The sequence below is a fragment of the Mytilus edulis genome, chromosome 9 (genome assembly GCF_963676685.1).
Source record: "Mytilus edulis chromosome 9, xbMytEdul2.2, whole genome shotgun sequence".
Classification (NCBI taxonomy): Eukaryota; Metazoa; Mollusca; class Bivalvia; order Mytilida; family Mytilidae; genus Mytilus; species Mytilus edulis.
Window position 1 is genome coordinate 66,217,669 of NC_092352.1, and position 23,886 is coordinate 66,241,554.

At 31.3% G+C, this 23,886-nt stretch overlaps 1 protein-coding gene across 1 annotated transcript; it reads left to right on the top strand.

Moving 5' to 3' along the window:
- Positions 1 to 664: 664 nt before the first annotated feature.
- LOC139490109 (RYamide receptor-like) lies at positions 665 to 6,285 on the top strand. The gene is made up of 2 exons (XM_071276961.1): positions 665 to 1,484; positions 6,217 to 6,285. Exons 1-2 carry the CDS (start codon positions 780 to 782, stop codon positions 6,283 to 6,285), a joined length of 774 nt encoding a protein of 257 aa, XP_071133062.1. The 5' UTR covers positions 665 to 779.
- Positions 6,286 to 23,886: the final 17,601 nt, after the last annotated feature.

The following is a 23,886-nucleotide window of genomic DNA, read 5'->3' on the forward strand; positions in this document are numbered from 1 at the left end:
ATTTGCAATGATTGATGCAAACAAAAACGTTAATTATTACGTGTGTAAACTTGATTATACAATAATTTCTTTCGAGCGGTGACTCAATGAACAAAGATGAAGTGATAACAGTTAAACCTATAAATATATGTCTTGTTAAAACATGATAATAAAGTCTTTACCTCATTTTAAGATATTTGCGTTATAAAAGCAGTGACTTGAAAGAAAAGTAACAAAAGAAACTAATTTGCAAGACGTGAAAACTCTTGTGAAGTCTGTATTACAAATAATTTTCTACACAGCTGGCATATTATGATGCAGATGTTTTTTTTCTCGATATTTTATAGTATGAAATATCAGATATTAGTTAACACGTGTAAGAAGTAGTGATCAAACCAAATGTAAAGTATTTATCGTTTTATTGACTGTCTTATTAGTATAGATATCTGTATACCACAGAAACTGGTGGTCAATAACTTTTGAAGTTGTGTTCGACAAACAACCATCTCTAAACAGAACATCTCTTATCAGGATGTTTCACAACACTGATTGCGTATTATCGTCGTTACGAGATCAACAAATGCAACAAAGTTCAAACAGGAAATGATTCGGAAACTTTGGAATGAGAAAACAAACGACATTGGATCATAACTTTCTTAGAAGTGAAATAAGGTTTCTTCTTAAACCGTTAAGTTTGAAATACATTAAGTAATTGCAAGGCAAAATAGGAATTGTAAAGCATAACTGGTATATTGATAATTTAAGATGTGATTTGCCAATTGTGAAGTTGGGAAACAAAAATGAACAACAGTTTCACAAATGAAACTTACATTTCTGAACAAAAAATTTCTCATTTTTTACAAACTATATTCATATTCCTATATTCTATAATCGTAGTAATAGCTATAGGGGGAAATAGTATTGTTTGTTATCTAGTGTATGCGTACAAACGGATGAGAACTATTCCAAATTATTTTCTTGTGAATTTAGCCATAAGTGATATAATCATGGCGATTTTTTGTATTCCGTTCACATTTGTGGCCAATCTTTTATTAAACTATTGGCCATTCGGTGAAACTATGTGTCCTTTAGTGAGTTATTTACAAATGGTAGCAGTGTTTCTGAGCGCTTATACATTGGTTGCAATGAGTTTTGACCGCTACATCGTAATTGTGCACCCTTTTAGACCAAGAATAACTACAAGAAAAACCCTGTGTGTTATTATTATAATCTGGATATTATCTTTATCTATACCCATTCCAACATTAATCAAATCAAAAGTGCAATATTATTCAAACACAAGTGGCCAATGTTTAGAAACATGGGATAACAATCACACTTTAATGTATGCCTACAGTACAGGAATAATGGTATTACATTTTTTCGGACCATTAGTTGTGTTGATATTCTGCTATAGTAGAATAGGATATAACATTTGGAAGAAAACCCTTCATGGAAATGATGAAAATAAAAGACGATTACAGTTAGCTTCAACAAAACAAAAGGTGAGTACAACGAAAATTGTAAGTTCTCAAATGACGTCAAACTTGCGTACTTTATGATATTAATTGACTGTTTTAAGGTCATGTACTCATATTTCTCTTCTTTATATGAAAAAAAAACCATGTAAATGTTTTGTCCATGAAATGATGATTTGATATCATATGTTTTCCGAAAGGTGTCTGTTTGTGATAAGAGATAAGTAGTAGGCAATTAGGAATCTTAAAGTGAGAGATCACAAAAGTTGACCTGACACATAACAGAAATAATTGGACGAAAACAGACTTTTGATATTGATTACATTAATGGTTTTATACCAATCAATGATTTGAAATGTCATACGTGTTTTGAGTTGTTTAAGACCATTCCCGACTGACCTAATTGTGAAATCGACAAAAGTTGAATGCCACCGAAGGAAAAAAAAGGGGTTATTTGCTGACCGTAAATTGTTGGGCTTAATTTAAGACGAGGTTAATGCAAATATTTATATACATGTATAACCCATACTTATCTGTCTAAACATGATATTCACAGTATTAGTTATTTTAACATATAATAAATAATGCATTTATCTCTTTAACATTTGAAATATTACTGATTAAACTCTTTCAAACTAGAGGCATTACTTTTTCGATTTTCAATTATTCACCGGTGCCAAAGTCGTATGCATAATCTTACTAAAATCTACGACATAGCCAATTTACTGTAACTAAACTTTAAAGAGTGCATGTTACACGCTCACTTCACATTGACAAGGAATCAAAACGCAATTTGCCAGTCTAAAATTGCCAGAGAACAACAGTACAATAAAAAACTAAAACGAGACATACAAAAGTCATGATTTGAATCTTCCCAAGAGAAATTTTAACGTTGGTGAATCTCATTCTTTTGTACATGACATAACTTTTGAAAGTATAAAAGTAGATGTTGGAGAGCCGTAGTGAAGTGGTGAGCGTATCGGACTACTAACAAAAATGTTCACCGTTCCCGGGAGAAAATTTCTGGTAAGTAATTTTCGACTCTTCCTCGACACCATTTGCGAGTATGGTCTTGAGAAACGATGATAGTCCGTCGGAAAGGGATGATAAATGGCTTACCCGTGTTAAGAGAGAGGAGCCATTATATCTCTTGTACGTAAAAGACAACCTTGTAGATTTCGAAAAAGAGCACGCTAATGCCGCTACGGGGCAGCACTCACACCCGCAAAGTGGAAAGGGATTAATATAAGTTGCAATGACTTGTTTCCAAATCCACTATAAATATGCTTAAATTAAAAACTAAACTAATATACTTCAACGAGAGAGCAACCCTGCAAAAAAAATGATAACAAAAATAACAAAAACAATATGTAGAGCGCAACATACACTCTTCAACAATAGACATGCTACTCAAAAACAAATAATTTGTCTCAATCTGTGCAGTATTTTTAAGGTGTTTATGGGTTTGATGGTTGATCTTTAATTGATTTCAATTTTAAATAATCAAACTTCTAATCAAAATACAGGAAAAGAGCTAAATATCAACGCAATAATATTTCACGATACAATATCTTCAGATTCATGTTCATGTATGAGCACTCTTATCTTACAACTGGTTTTTTAACAAGGAATTAAAAAGCCAAATGAAAATCAGAAAATATTAATTACGTGTAACATTATTTGATTATTAAGTATTGTGATACGTTTTCTAGTCCTTTTACCCGTTTTTGTCTTCTGTAGAATGAAATTAAAGGATTTTTACATTCGAATATGTGTCGTTCTTATTGGGAAACGAATGAAAATTAGAACTAAATATTGAACATATCCCATCAGCATAAGTCATATTAAAAATTCGTAACTAAGAAATCGTTTCCTAAACGGAAAAAACAGGAAATCTTTATTGGAAACATAATGTTGATAAGATTTCAACTAAACGAAGAAAATATCAGTTCAGTTGCTACACGTAATTTGCTATAGTTTTTCTAACAAAACCTGATTATCTAAATGCACTATAAAACTTATAGTATGCTATTTGTTATTCAATAGAATATAAGTAACAATATTACCAAAAGATCTTTGTATACAAACAATGACAAATAAGCAGTAGGTATGTGACAAATTACACATCAAAATTAACACGATGTTTGATCTTCAACGGTCAACATCAGTAACAGCTTATAAAGGGAATGTTATTTACTATGTCATCTCAAAGAGTTTAGTTCTTTGTTGATTTTGTCTGATAATTATATGGTTCAGTAAAGTCCTTTTTACAGCGGATGACCGTGAGGGTATTCCGGTGTATTGTTATCGCCTAGATATCCATTACGTAACCGTTTTTGGTTTTTAACCGATCTATAATTATGATGAATACGTAGACATCATCAAGTGCAAACTGACATTCCTTATCGCGTGTTATAAATTAATTTCTTCAATGAATATTCATCAAATACTTTTTAAAGAAGATTAATCAATAATATATAATGTTTTGTAGTATGTATATACATACAAGTAAAATACAAATGCCTGCTCAAATTCATTCTATTAGAAAAATCGAATTATTGCAGAAGAGTGTCCACCATGCATGCACTTGAACTGCACCATTATGAATATAATATAATAGAATGATATACAAATGCATGAAAATTATATGTATAGATGTAGAAAGATGTGGTATGAGTGTCAATGAGACAACTCTCCATCCAAAACAATTTATAAAAGTAAACCATTATAGGTCAAGGTACGGCCTTCAACATAGAGCATTGGCTCACACCGAACAGAAAGATATAAAGGGCCCTAAAATTACTAACTGTGTAAAACCATTCAAACGTGAAAACTAACGGTCTAATCTATATAAAAACGAGAAACGAGAAACACGTATGAACGACATAAACAAAGGACAACTACTGTACATCAGATTCCTGGCTTAGGACAGGTGCAATCATTTGCAGCGGGATTAAACGTTTTAATGGTACCAAACCTTCTCCCTGTTCTGAAACAATAATATAACTTCACAACATAGAAAAACACACTATAAGATATCAATTAGAAGGCTTAACTCAATCAAAACAATATATACATGTAACTGTAATATACAAGAACTTATATAATACATAAATATAAACCAGAGTATACTGATTTGTATCACAACATTATAATATTCATTACGGTGAGGTTGAATTCCCTGTCATTAATTTATCATCCTCACACGAACTTGTCCCACAAAAAAATCTATCTGTAGATTAACCTCACTTTCAGGTATGGAGATGTGATTTTATTTTCTGAGACAAGTGCTTGTCGGATCATCCACAAGAACTTGCGGTCATTCGATGTTCAGTACTTCAGTAATTTGATTTGTTACGCGCCACGCTATTACATCAGATATTTCAAAAAGCTGGTCTGTTTTAGTACTGAGGTGTCAAACTTTTATTTCCTCTGATCTGTGTGAATTTCACTACAAAATAAAACTCATCTTCAATTATTCCTCGAACTACATAGATGTTATAGTTTACGACTATCTCCTTTTTTTTTTAATGGAACACTTTTTAACACTCAGATTCATTAGAAAGTGTTTACTAACTATAGGGTAATTAATCGAATAAGAGTCAAAGTGTTTTATATTTTATCACCGAAATTTTTGAAGTAGCTTTATCTTTCAGGAAATTGTTGAATATGCGAAAATAAATGATGTGTGGCTATTCTGTTACAATTAAACTAAACAAATGGTTAAGCATGGTCTGTACGAATAACTTTGTCATCATGATACAATCAAATAGAACTGACAAAGAACTTAGGCTACAAAACATTCTATAAAAAAGTTCGAAATAGTATTTAAGCATAGAACATTTTCAACATACCTTGCTATAATGCTTGAACAAATACGGAATTCTATTTTCGCTGTCTAGACAGAAGTTTCGACCGCTAGATAAAACCACGCAACTTAACATATACATGCATAGCTAAGGGATACTACATGTACAAAGTTATTCAAAGTTGCCTTATTTATGAACAAGTTTTTACTAAATTTAAAATGAAATATTTTTCATAAGAGAACAACTGGTCATACCTTTATATTCACAGATAGATAGGTCTGAAGATTTATCTTGAAGGTCAAGTAAACATTGGATAACGGATAATTTAGCTTTTTCACGTTTTCAATTGCAATAAAAAGAATCAAGTTTATTTTGTAATTTGTCAATAAAACCGAATTCAATATGTAATTTTCATATTTTGACAACTTCAAAGGTATTTTTAAGCATAAACGCCGTGTTTGTCATAGAAAAAACGTTACTAGTATAAATGTAATCATCTTACTCTTAGTCATTTGATGCACCAAAAAATCTTGAATTTCCGATTTTGTATAACTAAAACCTTTTGATTTACATTATTCCTTTTATGTTACTTTAATCCACATTAATTTGATTACAAGTGAAAATCTGTAATCTTTTACACGAAATCTTCGGTGTCATTAATTCTTTATACCTTCAGCTGACTAAGCAAACTCGCGATATCATACATCCACCAATATAAAACTTTACAAGGTGAAATTGAAGATAACAATGCATTGATTGATCACTGATAATCAATCATTTGAATAAAAGTAAATTGAACAAAGAATTTTACTACTAAGTTGTAAGTCCTAAAGGCATTCGTATGATAGAAATTAGAAAAATTGTTATTATTAATGTTTTTACATTTTCTATAATGTCACACTACTTAGGATCGTACTGAGTTCGTGGTAGATTTATGCTTATTGTTACAGGTCGTGTGGGGACTTATAATAGTTCCTTACTTTGTACGTCATTTATTCTCTGGTGGAGACTTGTCTTAGTTGCAGCCATACCATATCTTTTTTATAATGAAAAATCAATACGGATATTGAATCAACCGTTTATAAACGTGCACGCATTTATTGTTTCTTGATTCATGCATTAACCAAGATAAGAAAACCATAAATAAGTAAATTGAGAAACAAGCCCTGGACGAGATAGAACAGCTGTGTTTCATTTTTATGTTTTTTTTTCGAGAAATACCTGTTGCAGCATAAATAGAAAATCGCGTTACAGTAAATCTGTTCAGTTATTGCATCCCACTAAATATTTTCATGATATAGAACTGATCGACATTTTAATGACTTCTCCTGGTCGCCTCTTTATTGTTTAATGAATTTTATCTTAAGCATGCACACTGAGCAGTAGGATCCATCAAGCTGTCTTCTGTAATTAAACAGCAATTTTATTTAACACATAAATCAACTAGAATTGGACACCGAGACTAAAAGTTAGATTTACATGAAAATTATTCGACGAGTAAACATTACTTGAATTACAACATTTCTTGATTCTAAAGAAAGACCAATATAACACTTAATGGTATATGTACGTAGACAATATGAATTGTAGATCGATTGGTATACATTTCAATGAAATAGATGTTTTAAATTGGTTTCAGAAATGTACATAGGTTCCGAATATATTTTAATGGCCTATACTTCTTTAAAAAAATCTTCCTCACTTTTCTAAATGAACTGAATTTTTGTAGCATTCACGGGTCTTTGAACGTTTTCACTTTCATTTATCGCATATATGTATTTTGAAATATAAGATATGAAATAATAGAGAGTTATTACTTAGTGTGACGTTATTTAGTGTGTTGTTAAAATACAATTTCACTTGATGATTTTTTTACAAGTTTTCAAATATAAGCTACGTCAATTGAACTCTGTTGGAAAGTTGTCTTCTTGGTAATCTTGCTACATGTCCCTGATTTTCAAGATTAATTTAAACAAGTTTGTTAGTTCTGTTTTCTGGCGTCGGGGGGATATGTCACTAAATGCGTGTGACGTACGCTGTTATAAAACTGCTTACTTTTCAAATCAAATTATTTTAACGTATCAATGTGATCATGTGAATAAATTATAAAACACATCTAATATATTATATACGGAGCCTCGATAGGGACATGCAAAGAAAAAAATATATTGTGCGCACAACTTAAATGTATTGTGCGCTCAAAATAATATATTGTGAGCACAGAATAATATAATGTGCGCACAAAATAATATATTGTGCGCACAGTTTAAAGAAATTGTGGGCACAACTTAAATATTATATCGTGTGCACAATTTAAATATATTTTGCGCACAACTTGAACATATTGTGCGCACAACTTAAATATATTGTGCGTTAATTTATTTAACCTTATACATGGTACGGAGCTTTAATGTCTCCTTTTGAAGGTGACAAAATGGAGAAATTCATAAGATTTGCTTTTGAAATAGGGCAAGATTACATGGAAATACTCGAACATTTTGCAAAAGCAAATCATCACTGCATTTTTATCGACACCTGACAGGAATACTGAATAAGTTACGTTTATTTCGTCTTGAACTTGGTTTGTTAACAGATGTGTTGGAAGCTGCCACTTTCTATCAGTGTTTATTGGAACGGTTTGAAACAGACTTGGCTATAGAGCGAGTACACTATCGAACTTATGTAGACTTTGATAATGTGGTTTTACCTGTTTTCTTGTAACAAATTTAAAACTACTAGTTGGACGTATGTATTATACTTCATAAAACTGAAATGTTGCTCAATTCACGTCATTCTATTATTTTAAAAACCCTGAAACCATTATAGGTAAATCGGGAGGAAAGTACAACAATATCATACATCCAAAGATAATATATTATGTTCGCCTGTATCAAACATGTCAAATGTTTATGCATTACGTTATAGCTCTGGGCCCGTATGCATAAAGCTACTTAAGTTAAGATTTTCCTTAGTAAACACTTAAGTTAAGGAAACTCCGCCCTTTTTATCTAAGTGGTATGCATAAAAAATCTTAAACTAAGTATTTCCTAAGTAAAATCTTAGTTGTTTTAAGTCACGCCCACAAAACTTAAGTGGTATGCATAAAACTCCTTATACTAAGGAAACGCCTAAGATAACACTTAAGTCTAAGGTACCTATAGAGCTACCTTAAATTTTCAAAAATAGTTAAAAATTAGTCGAAAGTTTGCGTTTTTGGTAGAACATTATTATGTTACAAAATGTACCTACAATTTGATTGATTAATATGTATATATATATATCAGTAATAAACTAATTATTCGTTTATTTATTGGTAAATAATAAGTAAATATTAAAGATCATCGTTATTTTCTTCGAATCACGTATAATCAACAAATCAAGAGATAACAGTGAGTAGTTATATATACTATTTCCTAATCTCGATGTTATGTATACCAAGTACTGAGTGTTACACACATGTAATTCATGGTACTTTTTTCTTTTGTTTACTTTGTAAGTGCACGTTTTTTTTTTTTTAATTATTAAAATACACCGCGCGGTATCAATTTTAACCGTTAGTTAAAAACCGAATCAAGGAATGAAGAGAGCATGAAAAAACACACTTTATATATGTGTGGGGATGGTTTCTGTTTTGCCGGGTGGATGGGGTTGGGTGGGGGTGGTGCGTCATTTGAACTTTCAATTCAGTTTTATTCTAAAGATGTAGGGCATACCCTAATTTTTTGTTCACTTACCGGGACAAAATCGAAAAGTTTTAAGACCTACCCAGAGGTGGATTTCTTTCATAAAGGGGGGGGGGGGATACATGTATGAAACAATTAGGTTGATTGTTTGGAATCACTGTTACGGCAGTCAGAAGTCCCCATGGAATTCGTCGGTTATATAAGGTATTTGTGATACCTTACTCGTTTTAAATTATTTTTTCATATTACCTTATATATTCAGAGAGATATATTGCGGTTCGAAAATATTTCTAAGTTCGTTAAGATGTGGAGAATATACTTACTGTAATAATTTGTTTTAGTAAAGATTGTAGGACTTTTGAAATATACCCTAGTTTGTATATGGATTTCTGGAAAACAATCTACCCTCCCCCTTTTTTTGTTGTAAAAGGGAAGTGATAAAAATGTTAATTTCACATCAAAATAGATTTTTTTAAACTATAAGCAATTGTTGGCAAGGGTTCTGGACAGGGAGATGGCAGCGCATAATAAGCTTAACGATAAGTGAACATTTTATTGAAAAAAAGTGTTTTGTAAAATTATTTGTTAGCACATGCATGCTTACAATGCTGTACTCAGTCTTGTGCTACGCCACTGATTTAACCTTGATCATGTTTTGTTAGAGTTTAAAACATATTGTTGTCTCCAGAAAATATTACACCCATGAAAGATAATTAAAGATTAAGTAGAGGAAAGTTTTGGATTACCAATGCTCATCCGTCAAAGCATCAACCATAAAAAGCGTTGTCTTATATGCGCCAATTGTCCATCATTAAACTATGTTACGTTCTATTGAATTGTTGTACATGCCTATATCAATTTAACCCAAGCTCTTTAAAATAAAAGCATGCATTGATCAATAAATTAAAATAATCATAACAAACTTTTACACGGATGAGTACATGTGATGAGCTAATATTTATCATACGGTAACTAGAGAAAGGTTCCGATTTAAGTATTCCTTAGTTAAGTGAATACTTAAGTTAGTTTATGCATACAATTTAAAAATTTGACTTAACTAAGGAAATTCTTAGTGAAATCTAAGTTTAAGGAATACTTAAGTTAAGATGTTTTATACATACGGCCCCTGACATTTAGCAATCATGGTTCGAATATCTATATCAGTAAAATTAAACATACAAATCGTTTTTATGCATTTACTCAATTTTTTTATTCAAGTATTTCTGACAAATGCATATTGAAACATCCCTGGATATGTTCAATAATTCCTTTTATCTGATTTCACGATTGAAAGAGTGCATTAAAATTTTAAGTCATCAGCTGTTAACTTTATTTTATCTTAACAGAGGTAAATTCTTTACTTATTATGTAATGGATTAACTTTTGACAGGATATCATACCTGATTTTATAGAGATAACTTAAGATCAAACTCATTTGTAATCGTCTACAATTTTAAGATGTATTAACGATAATGCAAGTTTTATTAGTAATGCAGTCACGGTAAAACATTAAGTAGTAAAAAAAAAACACATTATACTAAATGTTGATGATTGGATCTAAACTGTTAGTTTGCAGTTGTCGTCTCGTAGTTTTTCGTTTTTGCTAGTGTATTGTCGGGTTTTGACGGACTTGTGATTGGCTGAAATAGTCAATTGATTCCTTGTTGGAATTCTAGCTCTTTAATGACGATTTTTACCATTTTTGTTTTGTGCTTTAAATTTTTTTTTTATGTTGAAAGCTATAATAGAAAGAGAGAAAAATTAAACACTAGTAGCAAAAGATAAGCAACAAGAAAACATCTAATATGTAAGTCAGCATGGTCCAAATTACCAGTAAACTCCGTTTAGGAGTTATTCCCTTTAATCGCGACGTTTACCATGATTTTGATTTTTTTAAAATTTAGAAGTCTTTAATGATATATAGATATACACTTTACAGAGAAATACAAATCATGCAAATGATAAAGAGAAACATAGATACAAAAATCGTAAACATGGCTGGAATAGTAAATCATGCCAATCCTTTAGGTATTGCCCTTTACTATTAGATGATTACAACAACCACCATAATTTAAATGGAAACCTTAGTTGGTAAAGAAAAGCTGTAAACAGAAAAAAAAATAGCTTACACAGCAGAATTATCAGTTGACGCTTTGTAGTTGATCTCATTGCATAACCTTTTTTCCCTACATGTTGGACATGAAAGTAATTAAAAAAAGTCTATTAAGGTAAAAAGAAAAAAAAGAAGAAAAAACATATTATCCTTTTATTTTTCCATTACGTTAGTAAAAATCCTGTTTTATTACTTTTCGTTTGCTAAAAATCTTTTCCTTACAGCATTATTACAATGCAGCTCACATCGAGTGTTCAATAATACATATTTTATTTTTAGGAAGACCTATACTTTTAGTTAAGTAAATGAAAAACGTTTCTAAAGATACTAACAAACAAGACTGATACCTGCGGCGTAAACATAGTAAACTCTCAGTCATTTAGTAAAATAGATGTTTTTAAACCTAAATAAACAACAACTAAACATATATAAACCGATATCAAACTGTTTATCAACAACTTAAAACCGAAGGAACAAATACAATCTCATAAGCATATAGTGGGAAATACATAACATGTAAAGAAAAAAAGATACTAATGTATCTGACTCAAAGCTCAAGTCGTATTTGATTTTATGTGCTTCTGTGTTTCGTTATATGATTGTTTACAGTTGATTTGACGGATTTGTTTTTCAACAGGCGGTATATCAACATAAAACGTTCTTTGACAGTATAATAATAACATTTCGTGCAGATGTTTCAGCTTTAAAAAACATGAGTATGTGATTCAGACTGAGTGATTGTTGTTTGTTGCTATCTATCTTATTTGTTTTTCGTTTGAATTTATATTGTGTGTTCTTGTTTTGAGCTGTTAAAACATTGTCCACGGTTAGGGGAGGGTTTGGGCTTTAACACCAGTTTTACCATTGTCACATTCTGTATGTGCTTGCCCCAAGTCAAGATCGTGTTATTGTAGTTTGCTAATGTATATCATATTGGTTTTTGTTCATTGTTTTGTACATAAATCAGACCATTTGTTTCTCGTTTGAGTTGTATTGTATTATTTATTTCGCTACCGTTTATGGCTGACTATGGAGTATGGGTCTTGCTCATTGTTGAAGGTCATAAAGGGTCCGGGGGGGGGGGAACTATCATAGATTGTGAACTTCTATGTGATGTTGGTCTCTGGTGAAGAGTTGTCTCATTGACAATCATTACTTTAGCCGTATTTGGCACAACGTTTGGGAATTTTGGGTCCTCAATGCTCTTCAACTTTGTATTTGTTTGACTTTTTAACTATTTTGATCTGACACAACTATGATCTGAGCGTCACTGATGAGTCTTATGTAGACGAAACGCGCGTCTGGCGTATAAAATTATAATCCTGGTACTTTTGATAACTATTTACACCACTGGGTCGATGCCACCGCTGGTGGACGTTTCGTCCCCGAGGGTATCACCAGCCCAGTAATCAGCACTTCGGTGTTGACATGAATATCAATTATATGGTCATTTTTATAAATTTTCTATTTACAAAACTTTTGAATTTTTCGAAAAACTAAGGATTTATCTTACCCCAGGAGTAGATTACCTTAGCCGTATTTGGCACAACTTTTGGGAATTTTGGGTCCTCAATGCTCTTCAACTTTGTATTTGTTTGGCTTTTTAACTATTTTGATCTGAGCTTTTGATAACTATACCACATCTTTTTTTTTTATATTTTTAATACCAAACATCTAAAATTGAAACAAGTAGTCGAAAGTTTAGGAACAAAATCAGATAAAAATAGTTATAGGTTACGGTGCTCATTTTCGAGATATTTGGATTTAAAACAATGCGTTTAAAGGATGACTAGGACTTTAACCTTAATATATTTGCATAGGTAGATCTAAAAAATAAAATGAAAATTACCTATTATGAGCTATAATTGAAGTCTTATTTGAAAAGAAATTTTTTTTTGGTTTCTTGTTTCAAATCGGTTGTGTTGTGGTTCTCTATGGCATACTGATTATCTTTCCCTACTTTGTATTTTACAGACTTTACTGGTTTGGTAGCAAAGTGTTACGCTATTAATAATTTAAAAAAATTATTCGCTCCATTTTCCCAATATCTTTGCCGTAATCCATTTTTGTTACGTGTTAATATAACTTATCAAATATGAACATCTCTACATCGATCACTCATGAAAGATATGTGATAGTCTGTTTTACACATTGTACGTTTAGAACATTACAAAAATCTATTTTGAAAGCAGCATAAATAATAAAAGAATTATATTTGATAGAAAGAACAATTATCTGCATAATGGAAGCTAACTATGGTAGAGAATATTTGATTTTGATTTTTACATTTCCTTCATGACTTTAAACCATAATCAACAACGTATCGTAAGCCAGGAAGGAAACCTTGACGGTGTTTAAGTAAATGTCATCATAATTAAATATCAATTCTTTATTATTTAACTCCCATTATATTAATGTATCAGTAAAACAAGGTGTCTAATCGTATCAAATTTCAGTAGTTCCAATTTATGATGGAACATAAATTGGGACAAATATATCTCAGGTCAATGCCATTGTAAGTGGTTATACAAATTATATCCGAGATCAGAGCTATTGTATTTGGTTATAAAAATACAGAAAAGGAAATTTGAATACCTGAAGCTATCAAACTATCAAAACAGATTGCAATGAAGAACACACTCTGCTTTGGAATCATATCGAACCCGAATGGAACTTCAAGGATTTTTACTTATAATCGAATTTCTAAATTGTGTCACAGCAAATAATTAAAACAATATTTCAGTACTGTGTTACTGCATATGAATAAAAGACAGTGTTATGATAAGATCAGATAAATAATAGTTTTTTAAGTTGATCACATCGATCTACATTAAAATACATAACATTATCATAACATTATCATAATAAAAAGGATCAATACCCAGCCTATAAAGGCTTACGAGACACTGTATGTATATGTCGCTTTGATATAAACCCAAATATCACAAATAACCAATTGACATTTGAAGATTAACACACATTATTCAACGAAAGGCATGTTTCTGTACAATATGCAAAGCTCTAAAAAAAACAAAACAATTCAACCATGGTCTGACCACATAGCAAAAACAATTTTCTTTTATCTTGAATGTCTTTTTTTCGTACAATTATGTATGTATGTATGTCAGACATTATATATTATATGACATACATGCCTAATTCTGCAACAACAAATAACCAAAAGAACATTAAAGATATGACTATAGAAAACCACTTGTGAGTTTGTGATTTTTCAGACTTGAGACAGTCAAATTAACGCGAGGTTGGTAAAGCTAATTTTGGGTTGTCTTAAACACGTGATGCAGTCCTGCGATGGAAATATCAATCACACGATGTAAATTGTAACGACACAACATGCATAACACAGCTATTTCAATTTTGCTACGGGAATATAACAGAACTGTTTCAAACAATTTAAAAAAGTAAGAACATGTATTTCAGACTTGAAATGACTGAAACAATATAAAGTTGATAGTATTCTTTAAATTTTAGCTGTCATGGTGTATTTTGTTTTAAACAAATAAACAATTATGTATCGTTTGTAGATTTTCCACAAATGTTATTTTCGGCCTCACTTGATACAGGAATATTTGGTATATATACAATATCAAAGCTCTAGTTGTTTTTGTTCTGTATCAGATAAGTTAAACAACAGCTGCTTCATGCAATGTACAGTTGGTATCCAGGTGTGTTCTTTTTGTTTTATATCAACAAAGATTTAATCACACCTTGCTGCAATAAATAAAAGAAGTAAACCTTTCATATAATTAGGTCTTTCAACCTTTCCTTCTAATTATTTTTTTTTTCTTCCGCCTAATTTTTTTCTTGCGATGAAAAAGTGTTTCAAAAGATGTCGCTTAGTTTTTTTGTATATGATATCATACAGTCTATACGCTTTTGAAACTGATCCTGTTTAACCGAACACTTTTCTTTGTAAGAGTAATCTCCCCAAACACTGTCTTGATATGTGATCTCCTCTGCAACCGTAAAAGAAAGCGACACATTTTTTTTCCAAATTGCTCGTTATATCCTCAGGATGTTAGGTTTGATTTTGACCGAGGCTTTACGAAGACTCCATATGAAAGTTATTTCCCTTTTTTTATTGAAATATATAAAATGTATTTGTAACTGTAAAACCATAAGTGATAGTGGCCTAAAGTCTTTTGATTTGAGGTTCTCGGTCCAAAAAAATGAAAAAGAGGTCAAGGTCAAAGGTCAAGGTCATGCTTAAAATTTTTGATTTTGACTTGTTATCTCTTATTTTTAGAAATCATATAAGATATCGACACAATATTTTCACAAAAATGTTAGTTGCGATATGGTGTCCCATTTGAGTTTCCCCCTTTTATATCTTATATAAGTTGTATGGTAATATAACTCATTAACATTATAAAGTAGAGGCCTAGAGTCTTTTGATTTGAGGTCCTTGATTGATGACCTTGAAATTGAGCTCAAGGTCATAGGTAAAGTTAACGTTCTAGATTTTGACCTTTTCTTTTACCTCATATGTATACAAGATAAAGACATGGGACTTTTTGCAATAGGTTGCAAGCAACCGGAAGTGACCTTTTGTTAACCGGAAGTAGCTATTTTTTTAACTAAATTAATGTAAAAGTATATAAAACCATATATTTTTGGAATCAGTGTCAATCAAACTATCAAAAAATACCGGACGTAACATCTTTTAAACCGGAAGTAAAAATTATCTTCCTTATATATGCCTTTTTGTATAGAAATCATCAGAGCTCATCCCGATTTTTGGTGTTGTTTGTGTATCGTAGGCGTTAGATTTGTAAATAAGCCTTTAGATTTATATGGTTTTTTTGTATAGTTAACGTCCTTCTAGGTTATTTTTATAAGTTGTTTTTGGCATGGCGTTTTCAGTTTGTTATTGACTTCTGACTTAGAAGATCCCTTTTGAATCTTATGATAAAAATGATTAAAGATAAAAAAAAAAAAGTACGTTGTAACATACAATACATTTATTTTATACCTATATTGCTGACATCTTTGAGAAAACTATATTATTATATTTGATAAATACCAGTATATGGAACTTTTCTAGGTTAAACGTACTACTCAGATTGCTAAAAAAGGTCAAACTCATAACATGATGATATTTTATACAGACGTTGCGAAATGTTTTAGATGAAAATAAATATAATTTAACTGATATAAAATAAAAGACAACAAACATTCCTTACAGTACGTTGTTTTCTAATTTTTACTGTTGAAAAGTAGAAAAAAATACCAAAATCCAAGTCCGGGTGGTGGTGGTGGTGAGGTGGTGGTGGTGGTGGTGGTGGTGATGGTGTGGTATGGCAGTTCATTAAATCTGATAAGATCTATCTTTTGAATCCCTGTCTTGGCTTAGGCCTTTTTAACGATGGTAGGTTTTACCTGAAATGTAACCCTCAAGTTTATATTAGTTGTTTATGCCCCCGTTACACTGTCCCGATTTGTACACCGATGGCAACACGATTATGGAAATTTTCAAAATCGGGACTGATCGTATACAGATTGGGCTATTCGCAGTGCCATCTTTAACCATCGTGGAACCATCGGCCACTTTTTCTAACCTTCGGGGACAACTTCGGGAAGGGTTCTAAATTTTTTAACATGTTAAAAAATCCCCGAAGGTGCGTCCGATGTTGAGGGTTCAAATTGAGTTCGTATAACCATCCTCACCATCGTAATGTCACCGGGAATGCATCTTTGAACATCGTATTGCATTCGTGTTTCCATCGTTTCCATCGTGCAGCTTTGACATTACGATGTCTACATGAAGGAGTCACGAAGCTACCCGAAAGTCTTACGATGGCAACACGACTTCGTGAAGACCTCGTTATCCTGTCGGGTTGCCATCGAATAAAAGTACGAAGGCGACAAGATGAAACTACGACGGCAATAAATCCAGCTAAATGTAAGTTAATTTTCGCGCTAAAATACATTTAAAGTGACATGCGCGATATGCACTGGTCAGTCTAATACGACAGTTAAGAAAGACGTTAACAAAACACGGAGCTCATATCATATTATTCTATGAGAACAAGAAAGGCGACAGCGTTGTTTCTATTAATTCAAATGGAACAAGAAGAACCTTGACATTTGGCCTTGAACGTAAAAAATGTCAGATAACAAGGAGGAACAATATACCAAAAGTGGTTAAAATCTTTTGAAGCATATTGGTTTTAGAGTGTCCACAAGGCTGATATTGCCTTGTATTACAACGTCCACTGTGACCTTAACCTTTGAACCTTAAAGTCAATAACACTTAATATATTCTTAACGAGTAACACCATACCAAGTTTTGAGCATTTTGTTTCTAGAATGTCCATAAAATTTTTATCTACACGCAACTTACATGTAATCGGCGACGGGATGATAAACTAAGTGTTATAAGAATTAGACAAAAAGATCGATTTTCCGCCATGCATGGCAGACTTGTATAGAAACGATATGTTGTCGAAATTCTGTTCGTATCATAAAAAAGTTCAAAACAGGTAATTATAAAACGCATTTTTAGATCGTTTGTATACTTGTATTATGTACAAACATGTATTTTACCTTTATTTATCTTGTTAATTTTTCCTGAGAAGACGGAACCAAAGATGACGAAGAAAACCCAGGTCCGTATGGGTACGGAAGTGGTTGTCGAAAAGGCGAAGACAACAATATGGACATTTCATTAAATGTCAATAATTATAATATATATTCAATATTGATCAAAACGCGTGAAGCCTTCTGGATATCATTTAAATGCATCGTAAGCTGTACAAGACGTCTTTTAGACATCGTATGGCCATCGCGCCATCATCGTAATCCATAGTGTAGCCTTCGTAATCCATCGTCTAGCCTTCGTGATCCATCGTGTAGGTTTCGCCTGAGATATGAAGCTTAAATACCCGTCTTCGGTTAACCTTCGTATGTCCATCTTTTGCTATCGTATATAATTTCGGCACCATCGTATAGACTTTGTTATTCATCGTACTTGCTTTGGTTACTTTTTGGTATTTTAACGAGATCGAGACCCCACTTCGTACGAACTTACAATTTTCGCATTCGGGTGTTCATCGTATATAAAAATCATAACAGTGTGACGCAGGCATTCTAGTTGATTATGGTTCCGCTTTATTAACAAAATTAGGCGAGCAATGCAGTTCTTAATTATTATTTTAACCCTAGTACAATAAATGTTAGTTTAAACCCGATAAAAAGAAAATAAACAAATAGCTATGACCTGGTAAATATGCTTGCAATAATTAAACAACGTAACTGCATACATAAGAAAAGGCTATAAACTCTTATGCCTCCCAAGTGTGTACTACTGACATTAAAAATTATTGACTGCTTGTTTTTTTATGTACACGCTAATTACGAAAAAAATATGAAAACTCTAAACGAACCTTTTCTTCTCTTTAAATTAATTACTACCAGTGGAAGCAGAAAAAAATGTTGTAAGAGGATGCGAGAATTAAGTAATGAATTTACAGTACATGGATTTCTAAAAAAAATCAGAATAATTGACTAAAACATTACTATGGTACTGACCTATGACCTTGCAACTACTTGTAATGATTAAATAACGTACAATGTGACTACATTGCATAAGTTCGTACATAGTTTTTTTGTTGATTTCCATTGGTTTACATCTTGCATACTAATAGTCGTAATTTTGTTTTATGTCATGGTAGATGTTATCATCAAGCATGGTGAAAACTTTTTGCTAGTGATTATGGAATCAACACATTTACTAACACTATTAATGATAATAGAATGTCATGTATATGTACATGTATATAATCAGCTGTATGCTAATTTCATTAAGAATAAAATTTTAAATCATGACAAACTGCCCTCATCAATACTATTTATTCATGAATGCATGGACAAAAGTCATATTAGTGTAAATCATGATTTTATTTTACTTCAGTCACAATATTGGTATATGAAAAAAGAGAACTCACCAAGTTGATATCAGTATCAAAATTCTGATAAACAATGTTTGAATATTGATGTATCACAAGTCAAATACTTATATACTTGTTTTCGTTTGTTTTTACACATGCGTGAATTAAAGTTGCACACCATTGATATATCAGGAGATAGTATGCAATTGAATGCAATTTAAATCCCAAGACTATCTTCAATGTGTCGAGAAAAGGTGTAATAAAACTAATATGTTCATCAATGTTAATAAAACTAAGTGTATGTTGATAGTTATAAAACAAAGACTGCTATTCCACAAGAAGAGAACAATTTCTAAATATCTAGAATAACACCCTTAAAGAATCCAGCAGTGAACAACCTTTAGGTAATAGAACAAAAAAAAAAAACGTATAAAATTATAACAAATATACCGAACTCCAAAGAAAACCAAAATCGGAAAGTTCTTAATCAAATGTCAAAATCAAAACTCAAACACATTAAAGGAATGGATACAACTGCAATATTCCTGTCTTGGTTAGGCAGTTACTTGTGAGAAAAAAGTTAAAGCTGTCGAGAATTGATCCCGATCTGTAATAGATAGACCATGTTGATTGATTTCTTTTATTTATCCATTTCATCTAGACTCTATAATTTTCTTAATAAGATATTTTTTTTCTTAATTCTAGAAAAGAATTTTCTTCCACTGATTAATTATTGTGGTATAGCTTGAAGGAACCGATTCTTACATCAACGCCATTAAAACTAAATTGGCTTATTGGAATTATACCACAGTTACTTATGTTTTGTAAATTTAATTGCAATAAAGTATCAACACCAATTAGATACTGATCCTCTTTTAGCTTGGGTGGATGCCAGTAGAAAACAGAAGACCTGAATCTTATACAATAATCTGTTGTGATGCATATATAAATAACATGATACCATTTTGTATTTAACTCAACAGTTATGAGAAATGGTTGATAATAATTAATAATGTTCTAAGAATATACACTGTTTTCAAAACTTAAAGACCAATTAGCCAATTCAAATAAGAGGTGTATACAGAATTTCTCATATATTCTCAATCTTCCTTCTTCATAATATAGATATTCATCATCCTTGATAAAAGTGAACTTAAAGTTCTAGTTCTAGTTGATTAAAAGTACTTGATTTAATGATACTAGACAAAAGATCTAACTAGTATAGATAACAGTACACATTAATGAGGTAAGGTTAGTTTGTCAATACTGTATGAATTGATAATTTTGAGTTCATTACAATTTTTGATTTGATTTTTATCTTATATTTGTATTTCATTGTCTGTTATATAATATTGCAGGAAAATGATAATAAAAATTGGCGAAAGACCATATTGATATAACAATTCTTTAATTGATATCGATCGTTATCTGGAATCGTATTCGTATATGATTGTATTTATATAGTGCATTAACGGTGTCTTGACGAAATGCTTATTCTATATTATATGTTATGCTTTTTTGTTTTCCTCATAAATGTTTAACAATAATCGAATTTCAATAAATTAAACGCGATCTTTGAAAAAATATTTTGTTCTCTCGAACAAAGCATTTACCAATTCAGGAAAAAAAACAGTAATTTCCCAACCGTTCCGTTGGTTGGTGTTGTCGAGCATTTGGTTTTGACGGGTTTGGTAGACTATTCTTGTTTGAGTTAACCTTGCAATTCGGTATTTCATGTTGATATGGATACTAATAGAAATATCCCCCTATAGCTAACTTAATTTTTTGTGCCGGGAAAGGAAATATCTCTTGATGTATTCTACCTTTTTAAAAAAAAAGACTTTTACAACTGCTAGCCTGGGTTGAGTTCAATATCTTAGCTTCTAATAGGGCAACGTAGATTATGACTATTGAACGTGTAGCTAGCCTAGCTGCTACATAGATATTGACAGCATCTAGGCTAGCTACTTGTTCAATAGTCATAAATCTACGTAGCACGACGTATCCGTTATTAAATTGAACTCAAACCCGGTCTGGCTTCGTAAACCTAACCATGCTTGAATCTTTGCTAAAACAACTACATGTGACATGTGCATAGATCGCTCTTTACCACATTTAGCTTTATAGGTTGATATTAAGTACCACAGCACTAAAACTGTTACAGTAACTCAATTATCTTGATATTCAAGGTATCACTTCTTATCAGATAATGAATGTAAATCAGTTTATTTTCAGTCAAATGATTATGTTGTTACAATAAACAGGAAAGTCAATTAACAATTTGTTTGAGAATTATTTCGTAGCCATAAATATGATACAATAGTTTAACGTTTTCTTTTATGAATAATTCCGCTTTAAATCTGCAGTAATTTGTAAATGAATAGTGTAAAAAAAAATAAAAAAATAAGCAAGAGCAAGAGCATTATTAGGCTTTTCAACACATTTATCAAACCCTACACCAACTGATATCGTTTGTCGTAAGAATGTCTTACTTGTTCGTAGATGTGTTTGATTTCTAAAACATTAGTATACAAAATTCTTCTCTGGCTATGTGTTGTTATACTCTTTACATTACAGCAAACATAATACATGTTTGAAATGTTTGGTTGGTTCTATAGGATATTTTTTCTGTTGAACATTCATGACATATCATTCTGTTTTAAATAAAACTGGCTTATGGTGATTGTCATTGCTGCTCATGATATTACATCGATTACACGATGATGGTATTGTCTACATTATACTTCCATTATTACACCTACATTAAATTATCGTGCTAAATTAAGTTTATCTTCAAAGCCGACTTTACAAACGGATACGATTTATATAAAACATATTGTTTGTATTCTTCGTGATGTTCATGTGTTGTGATCACAATGTAATCAGATTGTAATATCATCAAACACATTGTCAGCTATGTGCTATGAAAAAAATAATAAATTATAAATATACTGACTGCAGTTCGTAACAGTATGTGGTTAAAATGGTGTGTTTATAACATAATTGGGTTAGTATATAATGACTCCATTGTTAACAGAAAATAACTTGTTGTTTTCTTTCTCGTTTCCCTAGATGTCTTTCTGAATATTCAGAACATAAGTTCATTGTTTGCTTTCCATTGTAGCAAATTATACAAAATTAGGATATTTGATCTAACGATTGGTAATTCCCTTGCTAATTCCTGTCATGTTAATAACAATCATACCCGAATCAGCGAAATGTCAGATATAAAAGGCATATACCTTTTCAGAAAATTGCCAAAATTGATCAGCAAAATTCAAACTTGACCAAAATATTATTACGATGTTTGTAAAAAAGTCAAAACTAATGACAAGACTTTCATTCTGTGGAATCATAATGGAAGCCTTCTTTAAATGCCTTATGCAGTGGTATGCTTAAATTCCTTCATACTTTTAAAATCAAACATATCACACATTATATATGATATTTATATTCAGTACGTCATTTTTATTTTCATATTAAATTTGTTTTGGTTGTTTTTATTGCTCTATTTGCCCAAATCTCTAGATAAGATATTTAGCTTACTCACAAAACTAAAGTGACTTAGCAAAATCGTATTATTGGCCACTGTATGTTTCTGTTGGTATTGATATCAGTTTTCTGTCTTTTATGTTGAGTCGATTCATAACTTATACATACTTCAAAGATCTTTGCAGATGGCTTTTGACTTATTGTAGAGAATCATACGTAGACATATAATAGTTTCTGCTTTACAATTTTTGGTTATCGCCATATTCATATCATCCTACTTTTTTGAGTTTTACTCCGTTCACGTGTACCTGCTCATTGCTGTATACTTCATTATATGTCTCCCAATTGTATTCTGTTGTGACAAGAAAGTAAATCACAACTTCTCGGTCGGACTATGAAGTCTTTTTGTATTCATATGGAAATGAAAACATTATTACACTGATTAAATTACACTGATTAAATCACACTTTTATTGTTGTGTTGGCATCCGTTGATGATTCAATTGGTATGACTTCTGGTCAATTCAAATAAATAAAAAACATAGTTAACACCGATTTCGGAGTCTTATCAAAGCTCATTTAGCAACGTGGCTAATTTCATACTGCTACAGTCATAACAGTAATATCTACATGTTTACATACTTAACATATGGTGCTTTATTTACAATAACATTATATGTTCTTTCTTTACTTTTTTTTTTTAATTTTAACAAGTAATTTACACAAATTTCGTAAACATAATATATTAAAAAGTGGCGCAGAAAAGCAAGTTCATACGTTTCAATTTAATGTTTTCTCTACTTTTTGAGTAAAGTTAAAGTAATTTAACATGTCCATCAAACACGCTTCTCAAGTAAGATTGACATTAAAAACATGTAGCATTAAATCATAACACAATGAAAAATAAAATAACTTCATGATTTAAAAAACAAACGAAAAACAAACAGACAATAGTACACAAAACACAACATAGAAAACTAAAGACTAAACAACTTCAACCACAACAAAATCTGGGGTATTCTGAGGTACCCCGGAAGGAGAAACAGATCCTGCTCGACATGTGGTACTCCATGTGTTAATGTTAGTACAATCCTGGTAACAAGTCTTATTCGGTATGTCCTTTGATGGGATTTACAATGTTAGGAACATATCCTCTATCATCTGTGAAACGTATATTCCATAACAATTAACCAACTTGTGATTGCGCCCTTAAAATTACGAGTGGATGATTTCAACCCCACCATCATGAACTCGTGGTTTAATACCGTCGTTGTGATAATCACCCTTTTGTCAATGAAAAAAAAGCCCGGGAATATCGTATCAGTTGGGAGATATATACTCCATATGCAGGCTCTCCTAGAATGTTGATATAAATAAATGGAAAGTTCACAATTAGCTATATAGGAAGCTGAAATCATTTCTT